Here is a 19876-nt window from a genome sequence, read left to right on the forward strand (position 1 = left end):
TGATGTTGACTCTACTGGGACGAGAAAACATTGTTTATAGCGATGTGTTGGAAGCATAATAATACATGTCAGTTTGATAATGTCTATATAAGTATTTTTTTATTTATTTTTATTATTGGATACGGTAACGATTCAACTTATGATTCATAATAACACGGTGAAGAATATTTGAAACTGGTTGGCTATCTGTTATAACTGCTGCCTAGCTACATGGACGCACTAACAGCTTAATCAGCCTGACGTCTCACGTGCAGCCTTTTATTATCAGAGTTTAGTTCAAATGTAAATAATATTTTTTACTTCATCAACTGTAAATGGAGATTGATATTCAGTTGATGGAATATGTATCGTTATGTGATACTAGATGTGTTGACGCCAGATTTTGACACGTGTGTAATCGGCGTCAGGGAAGGAAGAAATCAGAAGGAGCGGCGAGACACAGGGGTGGCGGTTGGGAATCGGCCGATTGGTGCTACAGTCATGAATCGGTCGATTGACCTTTGGAGTTCCGCCTCGCCCGACCCCTGAGGTGTGGGATCGGATGCGCCCGACCCTCCAAGGGAGGATCTCCGCCTCACCCGATCTTAGGTCCTAGGGTCGGAGTAGTCAGAGCCCTCGACATGTGGGTCCTAATCGGTTGTCCCTCGCCGATGAGGTGAATAGAAATCGGCCGATTAGGAGGCTGGAATAATTGGGCCGGTGTGGGCCTAAAGAGGATTATGAAGATGAAGAGGGAATCCGCCCATGAAGAGCGCGATAATCGACCTAGTACAAATCGTACTTGTAAATATTCGTTTTCTGTTTAAATTTAGGGATAGAGTTCTAATCGGATGAGAAGTCGTTTGTAACAGGCTATAAATAGCCACCCTTGTAGATCTGTAATCATCATCAACTCAATACAACAAACTACTATTTCCTCGTACTTACTTTCAAGCCGGCGACTTCGCCAATACTTTTCTCCTTTTTTCACGAGTTCGTACGGGTTGACGGGGTTGCATCAACTTGACCTCCGGCCGATCTTGTAAGTTCCGTTTATCAAGTAATTTCTAAGCTTTAACTCCGGGCGCATCGCTGTCGTTTCGTTTAGATTTATCAGTTATCGATATTTACTAGAATTCTAGGTTTTACCTGTCGTTCTGGTTTTATCACTAGTTACCCAGCTAGGAATCGGCAATTTCGGCTTTTCTTATATTTCGTCATTTAATCTATTTATTTCACGCATAGCCGATTAGATCTGTTCCTAGTGTTGCTACTGTATCGTTGTTTAGATTCCTTCAGTGGTTTTCTTTATCGACGTTGCCTGGTAATCGGTCGTATTGTAGCCGATTTCCTCATTACAGCAAATCGGCCAATTCGCTGATAAGCTTTCTCGAGATCGGAACTTTAGCCGATCGCAACCTCTGGGATTTGACACGTTTCAGGTCATATTGGCTGGCACGCCACGCGAACCGCACCAGGACGATCATCTGAACAGGAGCTAAGCAGATTCTCCCAGGTCGTGTGTCCGACGCTGGGGATTCGATCAGTCGATTTCTAGCGCTAACAAGATGTAAGATCCCGTTCGTATGTTAAAGGGTGTTGTTTGTGATGTAGTTTTTCCATTTGCTAGCATGCATCTTATTGGATGGTGGCATAAGATCCATCTCAAATAAAGTATGAAATTTATGTAGTCCATGTGATTGTTTGTGCTATGCAAAATAAGTAATATGGATGAAATAGTTATAGTATGTTTTTAATTAAGAATTACATTATGGTTTAAATTTTCTATCGTAAATAATTACAGTATACTTATTAATGTACGAATTATTGGTCAACCTCAAGTGTGATAGACTCATAGATCTCTATGTTCTTTTTCTAAAACACGTGCAACACGTGCGTACCGCACTTTCCTAGTATGAAAAAGAAAATAAAGTCATACGCGCTCACAACCTTTCCATGGTGCCGGCGGTTCCCACTGAATTTTTATTGACGAGCTAACTGGAGTATTCGTCACGCACAACCTCCAGGCTTCAGCTCGTCCTTTTGCTCGCTCTTCCCCATCCCCCTCCTCCTCCGTCGCCCGATCCCCCTCCCTCCCCGCTCCTGGCAAGCGAGCGGCCGGGCAGGTGAACAGCCGCAGGGGCCGGGCCGGCGAGCGACTGCGGGGGCGACGAGCAGCAGGAGGGAGGCGAAAGAGCGACGCCGGCAGGGTTTATTTATATGGTATCTATGATTCAGGGTGTTTGGTTCCATGGACTAGTTCCTATCACATCGAATATTTAGATACTAATTAGGTATGAGTATTATAATTATAGAATCGTTGCATAAATGAAGGCTAATTCGTGAGATGAATTTATTAAACCTAATTAATTCATGATTAGCACATATTTACTATATGATGATCAAATCATGGATTAATTATGTTTAATAGATTCGTCTCATGAATTAGCCTTCATTTATGCAATTGGTTTTGTAATTAACCTATACTTAATATTTCTAATTTGTATCTAAATATTCAAAACTTGTTCCTGGAAAAAACACCCCCTCATATAAGACCAGTTTGGTAGGGCTACAGCTTCGGCTTCTCTTGCAGCTTCAGCCGAAGTCCTAACAAACAGTTTGGTCAAAAATAACTCTATCCCTAAAAGCACTAGGAGCCGGAGCTATTTTATACGAAGAAACCGGAGCTAAAACCAGGGTCTTGTTTAGTTGCCCAATTTTGAAGATGTAAAATTAATGTTGTAGCACTGTAGCACATTGTAGCGTTTCGTTTGTATTTGTGAATTATTGTCCAAATATTGACTAATTAGCTCAAAAGGTTCATCTCGCAAAGTACAACAAAACTGTGCAATTAGTTTTTGATTTCATCTACATTTAGTACTCCATGCATGTACCGCAAGTTTGATGTGATGGGGAATCTTCTTTTTGCATACGTTGCCCAACTTTGGAGTGTCAAAATTAATGTAGCAACACTGTAACGTTTCGTTTGTATTTGTGAATTATTGTCCAAATATTGACTAATTAGGCTCAAAAGATTCGTCTTGCAAAGTACAACAAAACTGTGCAATTAGTTTTTGATTTCATCTACATTCAGTACTCCATGCATGTACCACAAGTTTGATGTGATGGAGAATTTTCTTTTTCATAGTGCTAAAGTTGAGGTTTTGGAGTGAATGATCATAGTATCAAAGTTGGGAGTTTTTGGGGACTAATAGGCCCAGGTCCTTTTCATCCAGCTCCTTCTCATTTAGGAGCCCAACCCCTACCAGACTAGCCATTGCTTTAGCGTGGCCAAGGCATCATCATTACGCTAGTCGCTAGATGCGGCGGCCTCTCATGGCCATTCTGCTCGTCTTCCTCCTCTGCCTCTTCAACATCGCGTCCGCCGCGGAGCGGAACCTTGTAGATAGCCTCCCGGGATACGAGGGTGCTCTCCCTTTCCGCCTGGAAACAGGGTCCGTGAGCGCATCAATAATCCTTCACTCCTGCTCCGCTCTTCCATGGCCTATGCGGCTACTCTCAGGTATATCATCATTTCTTCTACTACAATCTACAACAGATGTGGCTTGTGTGAATTAACTAGGTACGTGAACGTGGACGAGAAGAATGGGGCGGAGCTGTTCTACTACTTCATCGAGTCGGAGGATGATCCCCGCCGTGACCCGCTCCTCCTCTGGCTCACCGGCGGCGACCACTGTACCGTCTTCAGTGGCCTCGCCTTTGAGATTGGTGAGCAATTTGATTTTGATACGAAAGAATCTTGATCATATCGTCTGTAGTCCACCGAATCTTGATTTTTTCTACATCACATGGGCTGTCGTCCACCGAATCTTGATTGGTGATTTGCTTGAACTGCAGGCCCAGTCAAATTCATCAGGGAGCCCTACAATGGCAGCGTGCCTCGGCTGAAGTACAATCCGTACTCTTGGACAAAGGCTGCAAACATCATATTTGTCGATTCACCCGTCGGCGCCGGATTCTCCTTCTCACAAGATACCAAGGGCTACGCTGTTGGGGATGTATCGTCGTCTCTGCAGCTCAAAATATTTCTATACAAGGTGCGGAGAAACAATTGACATCTTCTGATTTTTCTTCTTCTGTTATTTTGGAGAAGTATAGGTTTAGTATTCGTCCCCTGCTTCATGATAAGTGCAGTGGTTCGAAGGGCATCCGGATTTCCTTGCGAACCCTTTCTATGTTGGAGGGGATTCCTACGGGGGAAAGATTGTACCATATCTTGTGCAGAAGATTACGGAAGGTACCGTTGCCAGTCCATGCTGAATTGAATTGTTGAGATATCAATGTATCTACTGAGTTAGTTCTCTGCCGCCAATATCTGAAGATTCCTATTTAAATGGAAATGGATTAGATCTGTTATTAGTACTATTTTCCTACTGAGCCCCAAGCAATCTATATTCAGATATAAGTTGAAAATGGGTGGTCATTTGTGTATTAAGAAGGTTGTGCAATTTCTTGCATACTTATGAGATAACTACTGCTCTGTTTTCAGATATTGAAGCACAAGTCAGGCCTGCTCTTAACCTTAAGGTACCAATTCATACCAGAAAATTCGTCTCAATTTTTTTCATTTAAAAATTCATAGCAGAATCTCTCATTTACTATCTATACCACAGAACATAGCTTTTAAAAGGGTACACAAATCAGCTAATGATATTAGTAGCAAAAGTTCTTATGGTGTATTTTTCTAGTTAGCTGTTTAAGCTTAAAATATTTTTTATATTGGTTGTTTGATAGTCTCAAGCTCTTTACACAATATTTATTATAATGACTGAATCAGGGCTACCTAGTAGGAAACCCTGTTACAGGTGAGAGCATTGACACCGATTCCCGAGTGCCATATGCTCATGGATTTGGGATCATTTCAGACCAATTGTATGAGGTATTTAACTACGCTCAATTTTAACTACTAAATATTCCATCAAGTGAGGTATATATGTTATCGATGTGCGAGCATATAATTTTTTAAGGCCACACTGGAGCACTGTAAAGGAGAGAGCTATAGCAACCCGACAAATATGATTTGTGATCAATTGCTAAAGAGAGTCCACGAAGTAAGTTGACAAGCAATCTTAGGCCTTCTTCGCTCTTGTGGTCCTCGAGAGCTTTCACTTTTCCTTGTAACATGACAATTTTCTAATGCTTTCTCCAATGTTTATTTTGTTATTTTCGTTTTTGGTGTAATTCCTTACTTAACTGTGGGCAGCTTCTGGGTGAATGTTCAAAGCCACACATTTTGTATAAAAAATGCTTTTATGTTTCTCCTGGACAAAACGATGAATCTCCAAGGAGAATCATACTGAAGAAGGAAATCGGAGGATTAAAACGTCCACCACCTCGCCCTCCAATGGATTGCCAGGTAAGTATTTTAACCCTATTTTGGTTCCTCTTGCTCAAGAGAATTACCTTTTAAATATGCTTGTCATCAAAATTCTGTGATGTTAAGGTTGATCCTTGGACTAGTATACATTCCAGTATGATGTTCAAATTCTTTACAATAGTATACATTATGCTGCTGTTTGGGTTGACTATTTTGGGGCGTGATCCGATTACGGTGGGACCTGATACCTATACAAATATTTGTTTCAGTTGCTCAGTAAACGGTTTGCACGGTAAAAAATACCAGGCTTACACAAAGATGATACCGCCCCCCCCCCCCAACCACGGTTTTTTAGATTAAGGAAAAATTAACCGACCTCGATCATCCACGAGTGGATGCCTACAGCGTTAACACATTCGGAGTACAAAACAGCTTCATCTCCGCCTTTCCCTGCTGCTCGATCGGCTCCCTCCGCCCTTCCCTGCTCTCTACAACAGCGGCGGCGCCTCCGCCGAACCACCCCCGCATCCGATGCCCACTGCGCGTTGCTGTGCCAGCAGCCCTCTCCTGCAGCGTGCTCCGCCACCTCTACCGCCCCTTGCCATCTACATCCCCGGGCGCGAGGTCTGCCCGCTCGGCCCTCTCCATGGCACTGCTTCCACCTCCATCACGCTGCTGCTCGCTCTTGGTTCATCACAGGGGGTACTGAGCATGATGTTTCGCCAGAGCTGCACATGCCAGGGTTCTCCTTCACACGTATGACCTGCCAACCTGGGTAAATCTGGCTCCATGGTGAGGATGCGATCACATTGGCCGGAGTTGCTGTTAGCTGTTACCGTTACATTGTCCAACTAAACAAAGAGCTCAAACACCCATCCTGCATCTGATAGCGGTGTAATGTGATTACATTACCATTTACGTTACCACTCATTCAACCAAACGCTACCTATATTCCAGTTCCATATAGATCTTCAAGTTTTCATATTCTTCACACTAGTATACGTTCCAATTTGACAGTGTCTTTTTATCTCTATAATTAACCTTGACATATACACCCTTCACTGCTCCCATTTGACCTAAACTATTGACATTTGATTGAAAATAAACTAACAGTATAAATTATATGTTTCTAGTCTTGACAATTTATACATACCTATCGTTGAATTTTATTTCAAAAGGAAATATTCAAAGCCTTAAAGAAATAAAAACTTAGAAGTTTAAAATTTTAATAGTTAAAGATGTATTGAAGACACAATTAAGTTCAACATATTAGTAGTGATTGGTTGGTTCAACCAGTTCCTAGCCAGGCTAGCTCTAACTCAGGACAATATTTACCAGAATAAATCAATGCAAGATGCTCATATTTTGTTGAGTAGCTAAAGATAGCCTGATTAATTATGCTTGGCTACACAATGTGATAATATAACTCTTTATTTTCTAGAGGTAAGGTCTCACCGTTCTCTCCTCTGCTGCCCACTCCGTTCATGCTTCCACCTCAACGCGGCGTTGTCCGGCAGGGACTCGCTGCCACCAAGCTCCTTGCCGCCCCGTCTCTCTGTCCATAGTCACCTGCTCCGCGGGCACCCGTCGTGCTCTTCGGACCTTGCATCGGGTCGGGTGAGCTCGCCCATGCCATCAATCTGGCACCGCCTTTTCCAGCTCCTCCTGGAAGCTCAATTGTTGCTGCTCCCTCTTCCTCCATGGCCCATCAAGCTCGGCTCAGCACCATCCTGCCATCGCAATCCAGCGGCATGTGATGGCCTCCCGAACCTGAATTGGCGGCCTCGTACAGCGGGAGCAGCGGGCACCCCGCCACTGCCGAGAGCTGCCCGGGCGGCACATGCCCCACCCGCTCCGCCATGACGCATCCGTCCCGGCAAGCGGCGCCGCTGCGACCTCCCGCAGTGCCGCCTGGACCTCCCGTGACGCGCACAGGGCCCTGACGTGCCGAGGAGCTCTCCCACGCTGGCGCTCTCTAGTCGCCTGGCACTTCTTGACGCAAGCCTCGAGGTAGTACCGGCGGCCGCCGCCATCGTGGCCGATGGCGGGGAGCAGGCGCTCGCGCAGGTCCGCCGGGAAGGGGTGAGGTACGCGAAGTCTTCGACGCTAGCTGGCGTTTGGAGCGAACGAACGCCGTCCAGTACAGCTAGGCTGGTGGCAACCCAGACAAAGTGGGGGAGATGAGAGGTGATCAGGTGAGGCGACTCACCAACCACCGAGGCTTGTCCCAGCCTGCATAGTGGAAACGCTCGCTCGCTGCGTTCCCAGTAAGCCAGGCAACAACCCCTCTTTTGCACTATCCGAGCCTGGCTTAGGGGCTATGCAGGTATCCAATCATGCGCATGCTACATTACCGATCACTGCAGCGAACCAATCACAACCATTATTTACTTCCTTTGGCCATGTCCTTTTATAGACCTTTTATAGACTGCAGCTTTCTAAATGCATCCAGCATCCGTCATGTCCATGGGCAGAGCAAGGATGATCTAGCAAGATGGCTATAGGTAAGGGGTTGAGATCCTCACCGACATGTGGGCCTGATGGTGCCTGAAGTCGACTGCAGAGAACATGAGAAAACATTATAGTGCTAATATGACACTAAGAAACTAAAAGTTAGTCAGAAGAAAATGGCCAGGCTAAATTGCACCAACAACCTCTGAGGAAAAATGCTGATGTTGTAGTGCCAATAAACACACTAAGGAAAATTAATGGCTGCCATTTTTCGCTCCATAATTTCTTAGATAAAGACATCTAACATTACCAAGACTGAATACATCTGTCACACTATATTTTAAATACATAAAGTCAAAAACTCCAGTTTACCAAGACTGAATACATCTGTCACACTATATTTTAAATACAATCCTGGGATAAATAAATAGTGCTAACTAAAGTTCTGATTGAATCTTGTTTGCTTCTTTAACTCACAGAACTACGTAAATTATCTGTCATACTTCTGGGCAAATAGCATGGCCACCCGAGATGCACTAGGTATCAAGAAGGTAAAGAAATTAGCTCCGTGCTTCTCAGACTTGTTTCACCTGTATATCGAATTTAAGCTAACCCTGTGTTCTATGTGTATGATACACAGGGTAGCAAGGATGAGTGGGTGAGGTGCCACGATGGCGACCTACCATATTCGAAGGATATTAAGAGCAGCATAAAGTACCATCGAAATGTTACATTAAAAGGTTATCGTGCATTAGTTTACAGGTAAATAAGGTTGTTATGTAGATGGAGGGAAGTTTTTTTTGCAAGAATTTATGTTAACAAGAAGCCAACACTGAGCAAAGTATAGACATCAAAGTTCATTTTCTTAAAAAAAAATAGAACTGTGCCAATAGATATTTCGCGAAACAACCGTCTCATACGCTAAATTTTAGGACTATGAGACGACTACTCTACCACTGTACGAGTTGTGGTTGCACGCAACTCATAATATTTCTTTTTTTTTCTATGCACAAATTAAGAAAATGGAATTACTATGAGACAACTTAAAAATACAACACATTATACATGTTGTTTGTTAAGTCGTCTCAAGATTACGTCTATTAGACAACATCAATGTGCTTGTTCTAAGCCTTCTCAGTGAAATACCTCTAAGGTCTAGGCACTGGTACAGGTAACCCCATTTGTGGCAAATTGTGGTTGACGTGTTGGTGTAGGGCAGTTTCTCAGTCCTAACTTGTGTACCTTATTATATTTACTTTACGGTTGTATGACTTATGGTGCCGTTTTTTCGGCAAAACATAATCTGTCCGTTCTATTATTCAAACAGTGGGGACCATGATTCTGTCATACCGTTTCTTGGTACCCAGGCCTGGGTGAGATCACTCAACTTCCCTATTGTTGATGAGTGGAGGGCTTGGCATGTTTATGGCCAATCCGCAGGGTGAGGTTTTGTACAAAGAACCATTCAATTGCAATGTTGATTTGTAAAGTAAGATGGATGCCTTTTTAATATATGACTACGTAGATTTGATGCATATATGTTCATGTGTGCAGGTTCAGTATAGTCTATTCGAACAACTTGACCTTTGCTACTGTAAAGGTAGCAATACTACCTTTTAGCTTTTTATATTTCTGATTACCTGACATAGATAACAATGCATTATTGTTGTATATATAGCTGAAGATCACAAGTAACCAAATCACTTTAATTGCAGGGTGGAGGACACACTGCACCAGAGTACCAGCCGGAGAGATGCCTCGCCATGTTCAAGCGGTGGATTTCCAACAAGCCACTTTGACCAACAGTTATTCTAGACAAATTTATATGCTGGGCAGCAACGTATGTGCTTGTTTCTGAATTTTCATTGCACAAAATTTCACATATATGGAGTGATAAGGTTGTCCGTACCAGTTCGTCAGCAGGGCTTCCATGAGACACTCTCTCATGAGCATAGCAGTCTTTTCCAAACAATTGTTCAAATGACTCTTTTCCATTCTTATATATTAAATTATTTAAGATGAGCAAATGTAATCTTAGAAGCAAACAGTTATTCAAGAATAACTTTCCAGCCACGTATGAACAAGCTATATTGAATGGTCTTTTTTTTTATGGAATGGGAGGGGCATATCTATTGAAAGGAGTTAAGTTATAAGGCAAAAAAGGGAAAGTCGCAACATCGTCTCAATCCATTGTGTGCGGACAACAGTAAACGCATTGTCTTCCGTAGGCGTCTCGACGTTTTCTTTTACCGTGTACGTACAGATATGTGAGCTTTTAGCTTTCTAACATGATTTTGGAAGAAATTGTGCACGCTACAATAAACTCCTGTAGATATTACTGGGTTGGATTGGAGGGGGGGGGGGGGGGGGGGGGGTAGGGGGGAGTGCGTCTTTGAGTAGACGTATAACCTCTGTTTTTCTTTTTCCAAAATAGATCCTTTCCTCTCTTTTTTTACTCTCCCTCTATATTTAGGGGTGAGAACAGATTTGGAGTGTTTGGTTCCCACCATGGATTAAAGTTTGGACTAAAATTTGCACTTTTAGTCCCTAAACACCAAACAGGTGGACTAAAGTTTGGACTAAAGTCTTTAGTCCTCTAGTCCATAAAACTGGACTAAAGGGTGTTGGGGACACCCCTGCTCCTCATTTACCGCCCTCCCTCCTACCCGGCCACCCTTCCGCCCGCCGCCGTCCCTCCAGCCACTGCCCTCCCACCCGCCGTCGTCGCCGCCCGCCGCCCACCCTCCCGGCCCCCACCCCCGACCCCGACGGCGCTGGCGAGCCGGAGGACCTCCGTCGTGGCGTCTCCGGCTAGCCCACTCCCGCCGCCACGGATCCAGGCAGCTCTCCTGCACGAGGATGTCCTTGGCGCGCTCCTGCACGGACGAGGCGACCTCCACCTTGGAGGTGGCGGCGGCGGCGGCGGGGAGGGCCTCGGCGCGGCGGATCTGGTGCGGGCCAAGGCAGCGAACGCGGAGGACGGTGATGATGGTGGTGGTGAGGGGCACGGGGTTGGTGGGGTCTAGGTTGGGCCTGGAGAAGGAGGAGAAGGAGAAGGAGGAAGGACTGCACATCTTCGACGTCTGCATCACAACGGTGGTGGTGGGGCGCGGGGTTGGAGGAAGGAGATGGAGGAAGCACATCTTCGGCGACTGCATCTTGGAGCCCCACACGGTTGGGGACTCCAACGAGGCCGCCATGGAGCGGCCAGAAAATTTGGCGTCAGGAGGAGGAGTGCTTGGCACCAGGAGGAGTAGGCGCAGGGGTACCAAGGAGTTGGGAAGGATGGTAAAAGAATCTTTGTTCAACAGCATTTAAGGATTTTAGTCCACTTTAATTCATGAAACAAAATAGGAGTGGGATTAAATTTTAGTCCATGGCCTAAAGAAACTAAATAGGACTTTAGCTTGAGACCGGTGGTCGTGCAGCTGCATTGGCCGTACGTTGCTCTCCTCTCTCACGGAGAGAGAGGGTAGTGCACCCTATCTATAAACTAAGGGTGCGTTTGGTTTTGGGACCATGCGGGTTGGGTTGGAGCCAACCCAGTTTTCTGGGTTGGAGTGAACCCAGTTCTTGTTTGGTTGCAGGGATGGGTTGGACCCAGTTTTTTGTTTGATTATGGGATAAAGTGGGTTGGAGTGGTTCCATCTCTTGTTTGGTTGGAGGATGAGGGTTTCACAATGAATAAGCTCACCTTCTTGGTGAGATTACCCTAGCTGCCATAATTCATCAACAATATAGACATCAACCTGCTACTGCTCACATTCTAGCACTGTTATTCTCTTGTGAAAAATTGCCGTTAATATTAAACCATGGTACTGCTTAATTTAAAAAGAAGAAAGATATTCCAAATGATGGATGAAAATAACAACATATACCAAGTTCAAGCCTTACATACATACACCAAAAGTTCATCAGTCTTGAGCAACGTCAATGGCCAGTGATAGCCTTACATATACCAAGTTCAAGGCAATACAATATCAGCCATCAAGTTGAAGCTTACATAATATAAATTCAGAACTTAGACACTAATTCATGATCAAGTTTTAACAAAAGAAACATCCTACTCATTGAAATCACTCTTACATTCCAGGGAACTTCTCAGCGATGAACATTGTGACCCAATTTAACTTGTGCTCGAATGGCAAGTTATAGAAAGCTTTGCCAATGTGAGGATTGCTCACCAAATGAGCATAGTAGAAGGATATGTGTGCTGAATTAAAACCAGGAAGTTGGTTCAAGACATCAAATAGGTCAGGTGGCAGCTCATTATCAGGTTTAGCTACCATTTTTATGGCAGCGGCAAGGTTCTCACCTACACTTTTGAAGGCGGCAACCAGCCCATCCTCCTCCATTTCAGCTATCTTGGACTTCTTACTAGGTCTACTAGCAGAAGACGTTGCCCCTTGAGTGGTATGCCCCTCACTTGGACCATGCCCAGTAACCTCATCCCCCTCTTCTTGACTTTCACCCTCATCATCCTCTCTACCTAGAGGTGCACTTGAGTCTTTTGCAAAATTTCCAGTAGCCATTGTATTGCCAAATATTGCCGTCATCTCTCTATAGTGCAAGAGGACGGCAGCGGACGGCGCCGGTCACGGGCCGCCGCCCGCCACGGACGGCAGCGGACGGCGCCGGTCACGGGCCGCCGCCCGCCACGGACGGCAGCGGACGGCGCCGGTCAGGGGCGGAGCCGCATCGGAGGGGCGGCGGCCCGTGACCGCTCCGGACCTAGCTTGGGGCGGCGCCGGAAGGGGACGGGGGCGCGGCGGCGGAAGGGGTCGGGGGCGCGGCGGCTGAAGAGGTCGGGGGCGGATCTGAGGGGCGGCGGAGCGGATGAGTCCCCGGCGGTGGATCTCAGGGACGGCGGCGGCTGAGGACGTCAGGGCGCGGCGGCGGACGTCACGGGCGCAGCGGACGTCACGGCCGGAGGTGGATCTGAAGGGCGGCGACGGTCAGGGGCGGCGGAGGGCTGGGCATCCCGATTTTCAGGGGCGGCGGCGGCGAGATCAAGGGAGAAGGTGAGGGGAACAGCGGGCGGTGGATGGGGGCTGGCGCGGCGTATGCTACGGGCGGCGGCGAAGGTGGGTGAGGCGGCGGATGGGGGCTCCGGCGGAGGAGGTCAGGGCGGCGGGGTTGGAGCCGGGCGGTGCTGGCGTTGGGCTCGGGGGTGAGAGGAGGTGCGGTGAGAGGAGACGCGTGAGAAGATCTGGGTCGAAATGATCCGTTGGTTTTGGAGGAATCCCTTGGACCCGGATCTAATGGGAATATTCCCATGTGGGTTCGACCCAACCCAGTTCTCTTTTGAACCAAACGTGGGACGAAGGAGGTCCGACCCGTTCCGACCCGTTCCGACCCAGTAACCAAACACACGGTAAAAGTTCGGCATGCCTCAGTGCGTGCACTGCAGGTGTTCATGGCATCACTGTTTCAGAGCAATGAACGCTCGCCCTGCAACTGCGAGGTTACAGTCATGAGTGGGAGCGATTGTTTTTTTTTCAAAAGAAAAACGAAACGGAATAATTCACCACAAACAACAAGTCCCGTGCCACTGGATTGTCACTGTAGAACCATTCCTGATCCGTTCCGTCCGCATCCAACAGTGCCTCGTAGTATGCTCTATCATTTGGTGACACGTTAACCTCTCAAGTCTCAAGTTTTTCGATGCATATGTACACAAACCGAAACGTACGTCGCTACGTGACATTGTGACCCAAGTATTCGCCTTGCAGTGGGCACGTATGATTTCATTTCACATGGGAGAGCACAGGCGCTCAGCTCATTGGTCATCAGCCTTGCGAAAGAACAACGGGTTCAAAGGATCATGGACCTACCAAAGTACCAAGCACCTTTGGTAGAGGCTAGGGCAAAGCACGGGAGGGAGGATGGTCCATTGCTGGGCACTGTGGGCAATTGAAAGCCCTATTTGATTTGTTTGTATTTGGGGTTCAATAATCAACGGGATATGGAGGTCAGGAGGTGGATGGGGCCCATCTCATTTCAGACTTGGACAGGACAGGTGTTGGGGCCCAAACCCTAGTCTTTATCTTGTCCACTAGTTATCTTACTTTTTTCCCCTCAAGAAAAGTTACACTTGTCTTTGAAAAGAAAATCTTATACTTTTTCGCGAAGAAACAAAGAAAATCTCATATTGATTCGCTATAACCTGGTTTTCGTTTCGTTAGCATATTACGTACTTATGCTCCTTGAATTAATTGCCCGATTGTTCAGAATATTCAGCTATTAGTTTAAATGAAGTGAAAAAAGAGAAATAAACCTTGAATAAGGTTCATGTGGAACGATGGAATTTAGATAATAAAATATTCCGAGTGAAATATTAGTTGATCTCGAAGTAAAAAAAAAGGTTTCACTTGTAGCTAAGCTCCAGTTTTGAAACCTGTTTACAGTTTCTGTCATTCTGTGCGTATCAATGGGCCAATTTAAGGACCCTCTCTCATTTCCATCTTTACAAAGGCCCCTGACGTGGTGTAGAAATGGAATGGCCCAAAACTAGCTTGGGCCTCCAGTCCGTATATATATATAACCGATGGGTTCCGGTCGCTTCCAGCTCGCCACACACCTCTGCCCTCTCCCACGCCAACACCGCCCCACCAGGCAGCGAGGCAGGCACACAGCGAGCGCGCGAACGAGGGAGACATGGCCCACTCGCCGTCGGGATCGCGCGCGGCGGCGCCGTCGACCGGGGACGAGGCCTTCACCGACGCGGGGGCGGAGGACGTCGGCGACTCGAAGCTCTCCGCGCTCCTCTTCGGTACGATCACGTCCTCCCTAAAAACCCAAGGCTCTCGTCCTTTTGCTCGCTCCTCCGGTTTGCTCGGCGCGATCCCCATCCCCGCTTCTGCTTAGTTCATCGCGATGCTGGGTTCGTTTGCTGCTCGGCTCGGCGCGATTTTGGGACCCAGATTGGTGGTTGCTGATGCGGATTTTTCAAGTTCGTGCTTCCTTTGAGGAATGTTTGCTGCTGGGGTGCGGGGATTGAATCCCCCGTGGCGTCGCGTTGCTTGATTTTGCACGAGCCTGTCGTCTGCGTAGAAGCGCGAGCAATTTGGTACCCATCCACTCGATTCTTCTCGAGTTCGTTCGTTTCCCCATCGCGTTCCTATTTGATGCGTTGTTTGGGGTTATGCCCTCTTCAATTTACTCGGCAAGTCCCATAAAAAATTACTCGGTAATATCTTAATGTCCGTCTCCAGATTTACTAAAAGCCAAGCGAAATTTTCTGTGGAGGTCACCTCCGTCGTTCTGTAGATCACTTGTTAGATCCCAAATACTCGCACACTATGATTCGCATGTGCACACACGGCCACGGGTAGCCTGTACTGATTATTTGCGAGCAAGCCAGCAGTGGAAACTTGCATCTGAATTGTTTGTTCGATTTGGTGCTGCTCGACTAGTCGAGTGGACGCGATTTGGACCGGTAATTTTTGAAATTTTGGGTGCCGTTTTGTGCGGGATAACTCGATTTTGGGGTCGGAATCAAGCCCCGGGCGCGTGGCTTTGGGCTGTGGATTTGGACAAGGCCATTGGTTGCGTAGAATCATGCCCCATTTTACAGAAATCCAAGCGAAATTCCATCTAGAAATCGCCTCTGTTGGGTTGATAGGTTGCTAAATTCTATGCACCCGCACTATGAGTTACTACTGATGGTTCGCCCGTGCACACCTGAATTTGCTTGCAAACCAAGAAGAATTGCTGGCACCTGTGCATTATTATTTGTGCTGCCAACTAACGCGTGCTTGAACTGTTTTTGCGTTGCGCAGACGTGTCGCAACAGGTGCAGAGCGGTCTCCAGAACATGCTCAAGATGAGCAGGTGAGCATCGGTCACACCTGTGCAATTGCACCGTGATTCCGGGTTTCCCGATTAATCCTTGCAAAAACCAATGTGCTCGATCGGCCTGGTTCTGACGCTGTTGTTCTGTACCCCTGTGACCGACGGCAGCGAGATCGAGCGTTGCGACGGCGAGATCGAGGCGGAGGTGGAGCGCGTCAGGGACGCCGTGGCGGAGAAGGGCCGGGCGCTGGACGACGACCGGGAGAGGGTCCAGAAGGCCGTCCTCGCCGCGCTCGACATCCTCAGCGGCGGCCGCGGCTGCGTCTGAACGGATGCGCGCGACAGACCAGACACAGTTCGTGCAAGATTCCACCTCCATCTGAGAATGTCGTCGCCAGTGTGCTGTTACTGTTATCCCTCGTAGTAGTCACAGACTGATGATGGTGGTGGTAGTTTTGGCTCCGTGCAGGTTAGGTTCTTGCTTGGTGGAATGGAAGGACTCCGTAGTTTCATGCTTGCCCCTTGCACTGCTGTAACAGAGGAGTTTTTTTTTAGATCAGGAACAGAGGAGTTCGGAACTTGAGATGTGCATGGTATGATCGACGGAGATAGTATGTTCCCCTGGATAGTGATAGATGCTGTAAACAGGTAGTATTGTACGTAGTAAGGATCTTTTGGACCTGAGACTAGTGGGCCTGTTCGCTTCAGCTTATAAGCCGACTGAAAAGTTAAAATAGCTGATTTATTGTGAGAGAAAAATACTGTTTGGTGGTGGCTGATAAGTCAGCTGAATAAGCTGAAGCGAACTGGTCGGCGAACAAGTCCAGTGTGATTCTGCGGCCCTGCCGCCGTTCTGCAAACAAAACTTTCGACACGTACTGTGACAAGCAACGAGCTAGACCGCGCCGTGCCGACGCGGAGCCAAGGTTGACAAACATGGGTCGCCAGCGCCGGAAGGCCGGGTGGTCCCAGCATAGTACATGGGCCATGGCACGTCCAAATAATGCTGGCCCAAATACGAAAATAAAGATGATGGGGGTAGAGTACAATGAGAACCTGTACTGCCTAAATCCGAATCCTCCACAGGAAAACCTTGCACAAACTATAAATTTTGTTGGACCCGGCGTCCTCCGCAGCCGCCGAAAAGTCAAAACCGAGACGGAACCTTCCGCTTGTCCTTTTTCCCCAAAGCCAACGCGGCGAAGCAAACGAAAGCGAAGCGTCCCTTTATCTATAAAAAAAAAAACGAAGCGTCCGAGTCCGAGTACCCCACACGTGCCTTGTCGCGCGGCACCCGTCGTCCCGCTCCCGCATCGGCCGGCGCCCACGAAGCTAGAAGCAGCCTCCTCGTCCGAGATCATGTTTAGTTCACTCTAAAATCCAAACTTTAGCACTATAAAAAAGAAAATTTTCCGTCACATCAAACTTGCGGTATATGCATGGAGTACTGAATGTAGACGAAATCAAAAACTAATTGCATAATTTTGTTGTACTTTGCGAGACGAATCTTTTAAGTCTAATTAGTCAATATTTGAATAATAATTCACAAATACAAACGAAACGCTACAGTGTTACTACAGTAATTTTGACATCCCGAAGTTGGGCAACTGGCCCTACTCGGAATCCACCGGCACCGCCTGCCCTATATAAAGCAGGCTGCCACCACAGACATGAGAACTCGCCGTCGACTCAGATCAGATCATCGGAGCCTCCCGATTAGCTAGCACGACAGCATCAGAGCAGCACAAGATCGATCGAGCGCCCTGATTAACCAACTAGCGTTGCCGATCCTCCTCCGATCATCAGCGTTGCTTGCTGTTGCTGGCCGGCCTGATGGCAACCGTGGAGGCGGCGCACGGCGCGGAAGCCGCGGCGGCGGCGAAGTCGGCGCAGCGGCGGGTGCTGGTGGACGGGAGAGCGGTGGACCATGTGGTGGCGTACGTGCTCATGGCCGCCGCGCTCGCTGTCACCTACCTCGTCCACTGAAGGAACAACGTCCCGGCGGCGGTGAATTCGCCGTGGCTCGATCGAGCGGTCGTCGTCTGTACAGTTCTTCGTTACTGCCTGATAGTATTATAGATGTTTAACTGATTATTATTGTATTATAAGATAGTGCATGAGGTTTTGGGTCGCGTTTGCCAAATTCTCTTCTGTAAGACTGTAACACAAGCTCAGATCCATTTATGTGCGCGCGAGGAAAAGAGCTATTTTAGTCTGACATGTGTCGTGTGCGCGCGTTCTGGAAGGGCCTCGTATTCCTTTTCTACTATTTGGTCTCACTTCGTAATTTTTTTTTTGTCTCTACCTCTAAGCCACATTTGGCACCTGCAAGCTCCACCGGCCGCCGCTAGCGTGTTTTTTTTTCTTTGATAAGGAGCCGCTAGTGTTTGATGTGCTGACAGACAGGCATGCAGTATGCCCAACTTTCTTCCTCTAGCCGCCAAGAATTGATGATGTCTCACCAAAATCCTTTGACAATCACCCGCGCCACAAAATTGTGGTAACCTTTGCGATGATCAAGGCCACACGTTCTCCAAAAAAAAAAAGGGAACCAGCCTCACTCGGAGCTTGCGAATGGAACGTCTGTGGAAGCGCACCCACCACCCAGGCCAAGGCCAGGTTCCAAGTGGGACCAGAACACACGTCGCCAGACGCCAGCCGAGCCTGCTGACAACCGGGGGCCCACGAACTTGCTCTCGACCGCCACGCACGCGGTCCAAGTCCAACGCGACGGCCTGAAAGAACTTCAGGGACCAGACAGAAACTGAACTGGAGCTTCTCCGGTTCTACGCGGAAAACGCCCTACGCCAAAGGAAATTTCACCTGTCGGTGACCGGCGTCTGCACCTGACCCAACGTTCAAACCTGCAGAGAAGGAAGAAGGTTCTTTTCTCTGCCCCGGATTGAACATTCTACCGGCCTGCCGGGAGCCAACACGGGAACGAGACGAGAAACGGAGAGAAGGCAAGAACGCAACGGTCAGCAGTCCGCTCCGTTGCTGTCGGAGAAACACGTGCTTCCCTAGTTCCCTTCTCTACACGTCCTCACCTCGAAATCAAGACTGCAGCGACATTGCGGTGCTGGATTTCTTAGAAAAGGGATAGAACCAAAAAAAAAACCTATTTGGCAATTTCACAAGCGACTCGAAAGCATTTAACAGCTTTCTAAAAAAAAGCATTTAAGAGAAACCTGCAGGACGTTTAAGAACTTTATGGAGGATTCTGTCAGTACAAAACCCCACCAGCAAAACCACCCACTTTTTGTTGTTGTTTCTGCAAGCATATACATATACTAAAAGCAAAAACGCTTCATATAAGTCGAGGAATCCAAGTGATACATCCAACTTCATGGAAAAAAAATCTAGCTTTGGCCGATCAACCACAGACATTCGATTGAGAGATTCAATGGTACAATTCGATCATGCAACATCTCTATTCGGTTTTAGCCCAGTCCAGATCGCAAGAACACTGGGCATCCCAACCGTGTCCAATCCCCAACACGAAAAAGTATGAAGAGCATCAGTTCGCCTAACTTCTCGCCTACCAAACATAGCAACGGGAGAATTCAATCATCACGCAGAAGATGAACCCAACAATGCTCAGGCCTCAGCAGAATTGTCAGGCTTATCCGTGTCCATTTGCTCCCCAGAAGCCTCCTGAGCACCTCCCTCACTTGTCGGCTCACCACCAGCGCCTGCACCGCCTTGCTGCTGCTCTGGTGTTTGAGGCTCAGGTGCCTGGGTTTCGGGCTGCGACGGCGGAGTCTGTGGTGGTGGAGTCTGTGGCTTTGGTGCGGGCTTAGGTTTTGTCATGGTCGGTTTGCAGAACCTGTAAAACAAGGTTTCAGAACCAATTCCAAAATACAGTGTTGAACTCAGATTGATGTGGGAGCTAGTATCTCTGACAACGAACCTGTCAAGTGTTTCAGCTTTCTTCTTCAGATCTGATACAAGAACCACAGGGTTAGCATGCTTTGGTAGGGCATCCTGCTGCTGCTTTCTCTCTCTTAGCCAGTTTTCTGCCTCAGAGCACTCATTGATGACCTGTGTGCAATAAAAAAGATTAGCAACCAACAGTAGGATTTGACTCTTACAGCTGACTATTACACAACGGTGGAGTGCAGTACTACTAAGGGGGCGTTTGGATGTCAGGGGCTAAACTTTAGCCCTGTCACATCACACGTTCAGATGCTAATTAGGAGGACTAAATATGAGCTAATTAAAAAACCAATAGCAGAACCCATAGGCTAAATCGCGAGACGAATCTATTAAGCCTAATTAATCCATCATTAGCGAATGGTTACTGTAGCACCACAT

General features: G+C 47.4%; 3 protein-coding genes across 3 annotated transcripts in view; 2 read left to right on the top strand and 1 right to left on the bottom strand.

Annotated features, from left to right (window-relative positions):
- The first annotated feature begins 3249 nt into the window (after window positions 1-3249).
- On the top strand, window positions 3250-9878 carry LOC101769164 (serine carboxypeptidase-like 11). The gene is made up of 13 exons (XM_004960794.3): window positions 3250-3434; window positions 3563-3708; window positions 3838-4037; window positions 4135-4237; window positions 4490-4527; window positions 4778-4879; window positions 4968-5051; window positions 5204-5356; window positions 8248-8319; window positions 8409-8530; window positions 9096-9209; window positions 9323-9368; window positions 9484-9878. Exons 1-13 carry the CDS (start codon window positions 3301-3303, stop codon window positions 9565-9567), a joined length of 1398 nt encoding a protein of 465 aa, XP_004960851.1. The 5' UTR covers window positions 3250-3300; the 3' UTR covers window positions 9568-9878.
- Window positions 9879-14347: 4469 nt separating this feature from the next.
- On the top strand, window positions 14348-16436 carry LOC101770250. The gene is made up of 3 exons (XM_004960797.2): window positions 14348-14540; window positions 15550-15601; window positions 15731-16436. Exons 1-3 carry the CDS (start codon window positions 14426-14428, stop codon window positions 15888-15890), a joined length of 327 nt encoding a protein of 108 aa, XP_004960854.1. The 5' UTR covers window positions 14348-14425; the 3' UTR covers window positions 15891-16436.
- Window positions 16437-18835: 2399 nt separating this feature from the next.
- The window catches only part of LOC101769575 (heat shock 70 kDa protein 15), a gene marked incomplete at its 5' end in the record, with an annotated part of 5367 nt that continues 4326 nt past the window's right edge, over window positions 18836-19876 (bottom strand). The window contains 2 exon segments of the mRNA XM_004960796.2: window positions 18836-19388; window positions 19473-19603. Coding sequence (XP_004960853.1) covers window positions 19160-19388; window positions 19473-19603 — 360 coding nt within the window. The 3' untranslated portion in view covers window positions 18836-19159.

The sequence above is a fragment of the Setaria italica genome, chromosome III (genome assembly GCF_000263155.2).
Source record: "Setaria italica strain Yugu1 chromosome III, Setaria_italica_v2.0, whole genome shotgun sequence".
Taxonomy (NCBI): Eukaryota; Viridiplantae; Streptophyta; class Magnoliopsida; order Poales; family Poaceae; genus Setaria; species Setaria italica.

Bases quoted from the DNA above. Each gene is read 5' to 3' on its own strand.
- LOC101769164 (XM_004960794.3), top strand. From the start codon at position 3,301: ATGCGGCGGCCTCTCATGGCCATTCTGCTCGTCTTCCTCCTCTGCCTC. The intron at 3,435-3,562 runs GTCCGTGAGCGC...TGAATTAACTAG, and splicing joins CCTTTCCGCCTGGAAACAGG to GTACGTGAACGTGGACGAGA. The intron at 4,238-4,489 runs GTACCGTTGCCA...CTCTGTTTTCAG, and splicing joins TGTGCAGAAGATTACGGAAG to ATATTGAAGCACAAGTCAGG.
- LOC101770250 (XM_004960797.2), top strand. From the start codon at position 14,426: ATGGCCCACTCGCCGTCGGGATCGCGCGCGGCGGCGCCGTCGACCGGG. The intron at 14,541-15,549 runs GTACGATCACGT...TGCGTTGCGCAG, and splicing joins GCTCTCCGCGCTCCTCTTCG to ACGTGTCGCAACAGGTGCAG. The intron at 15,602-15,730 runs GTGAGCATCGGT...GACCGACGGCAG, and splicing joins AACATGCTCAAGATGAGCAG to CGAGATCGAGCGTTGCGACG.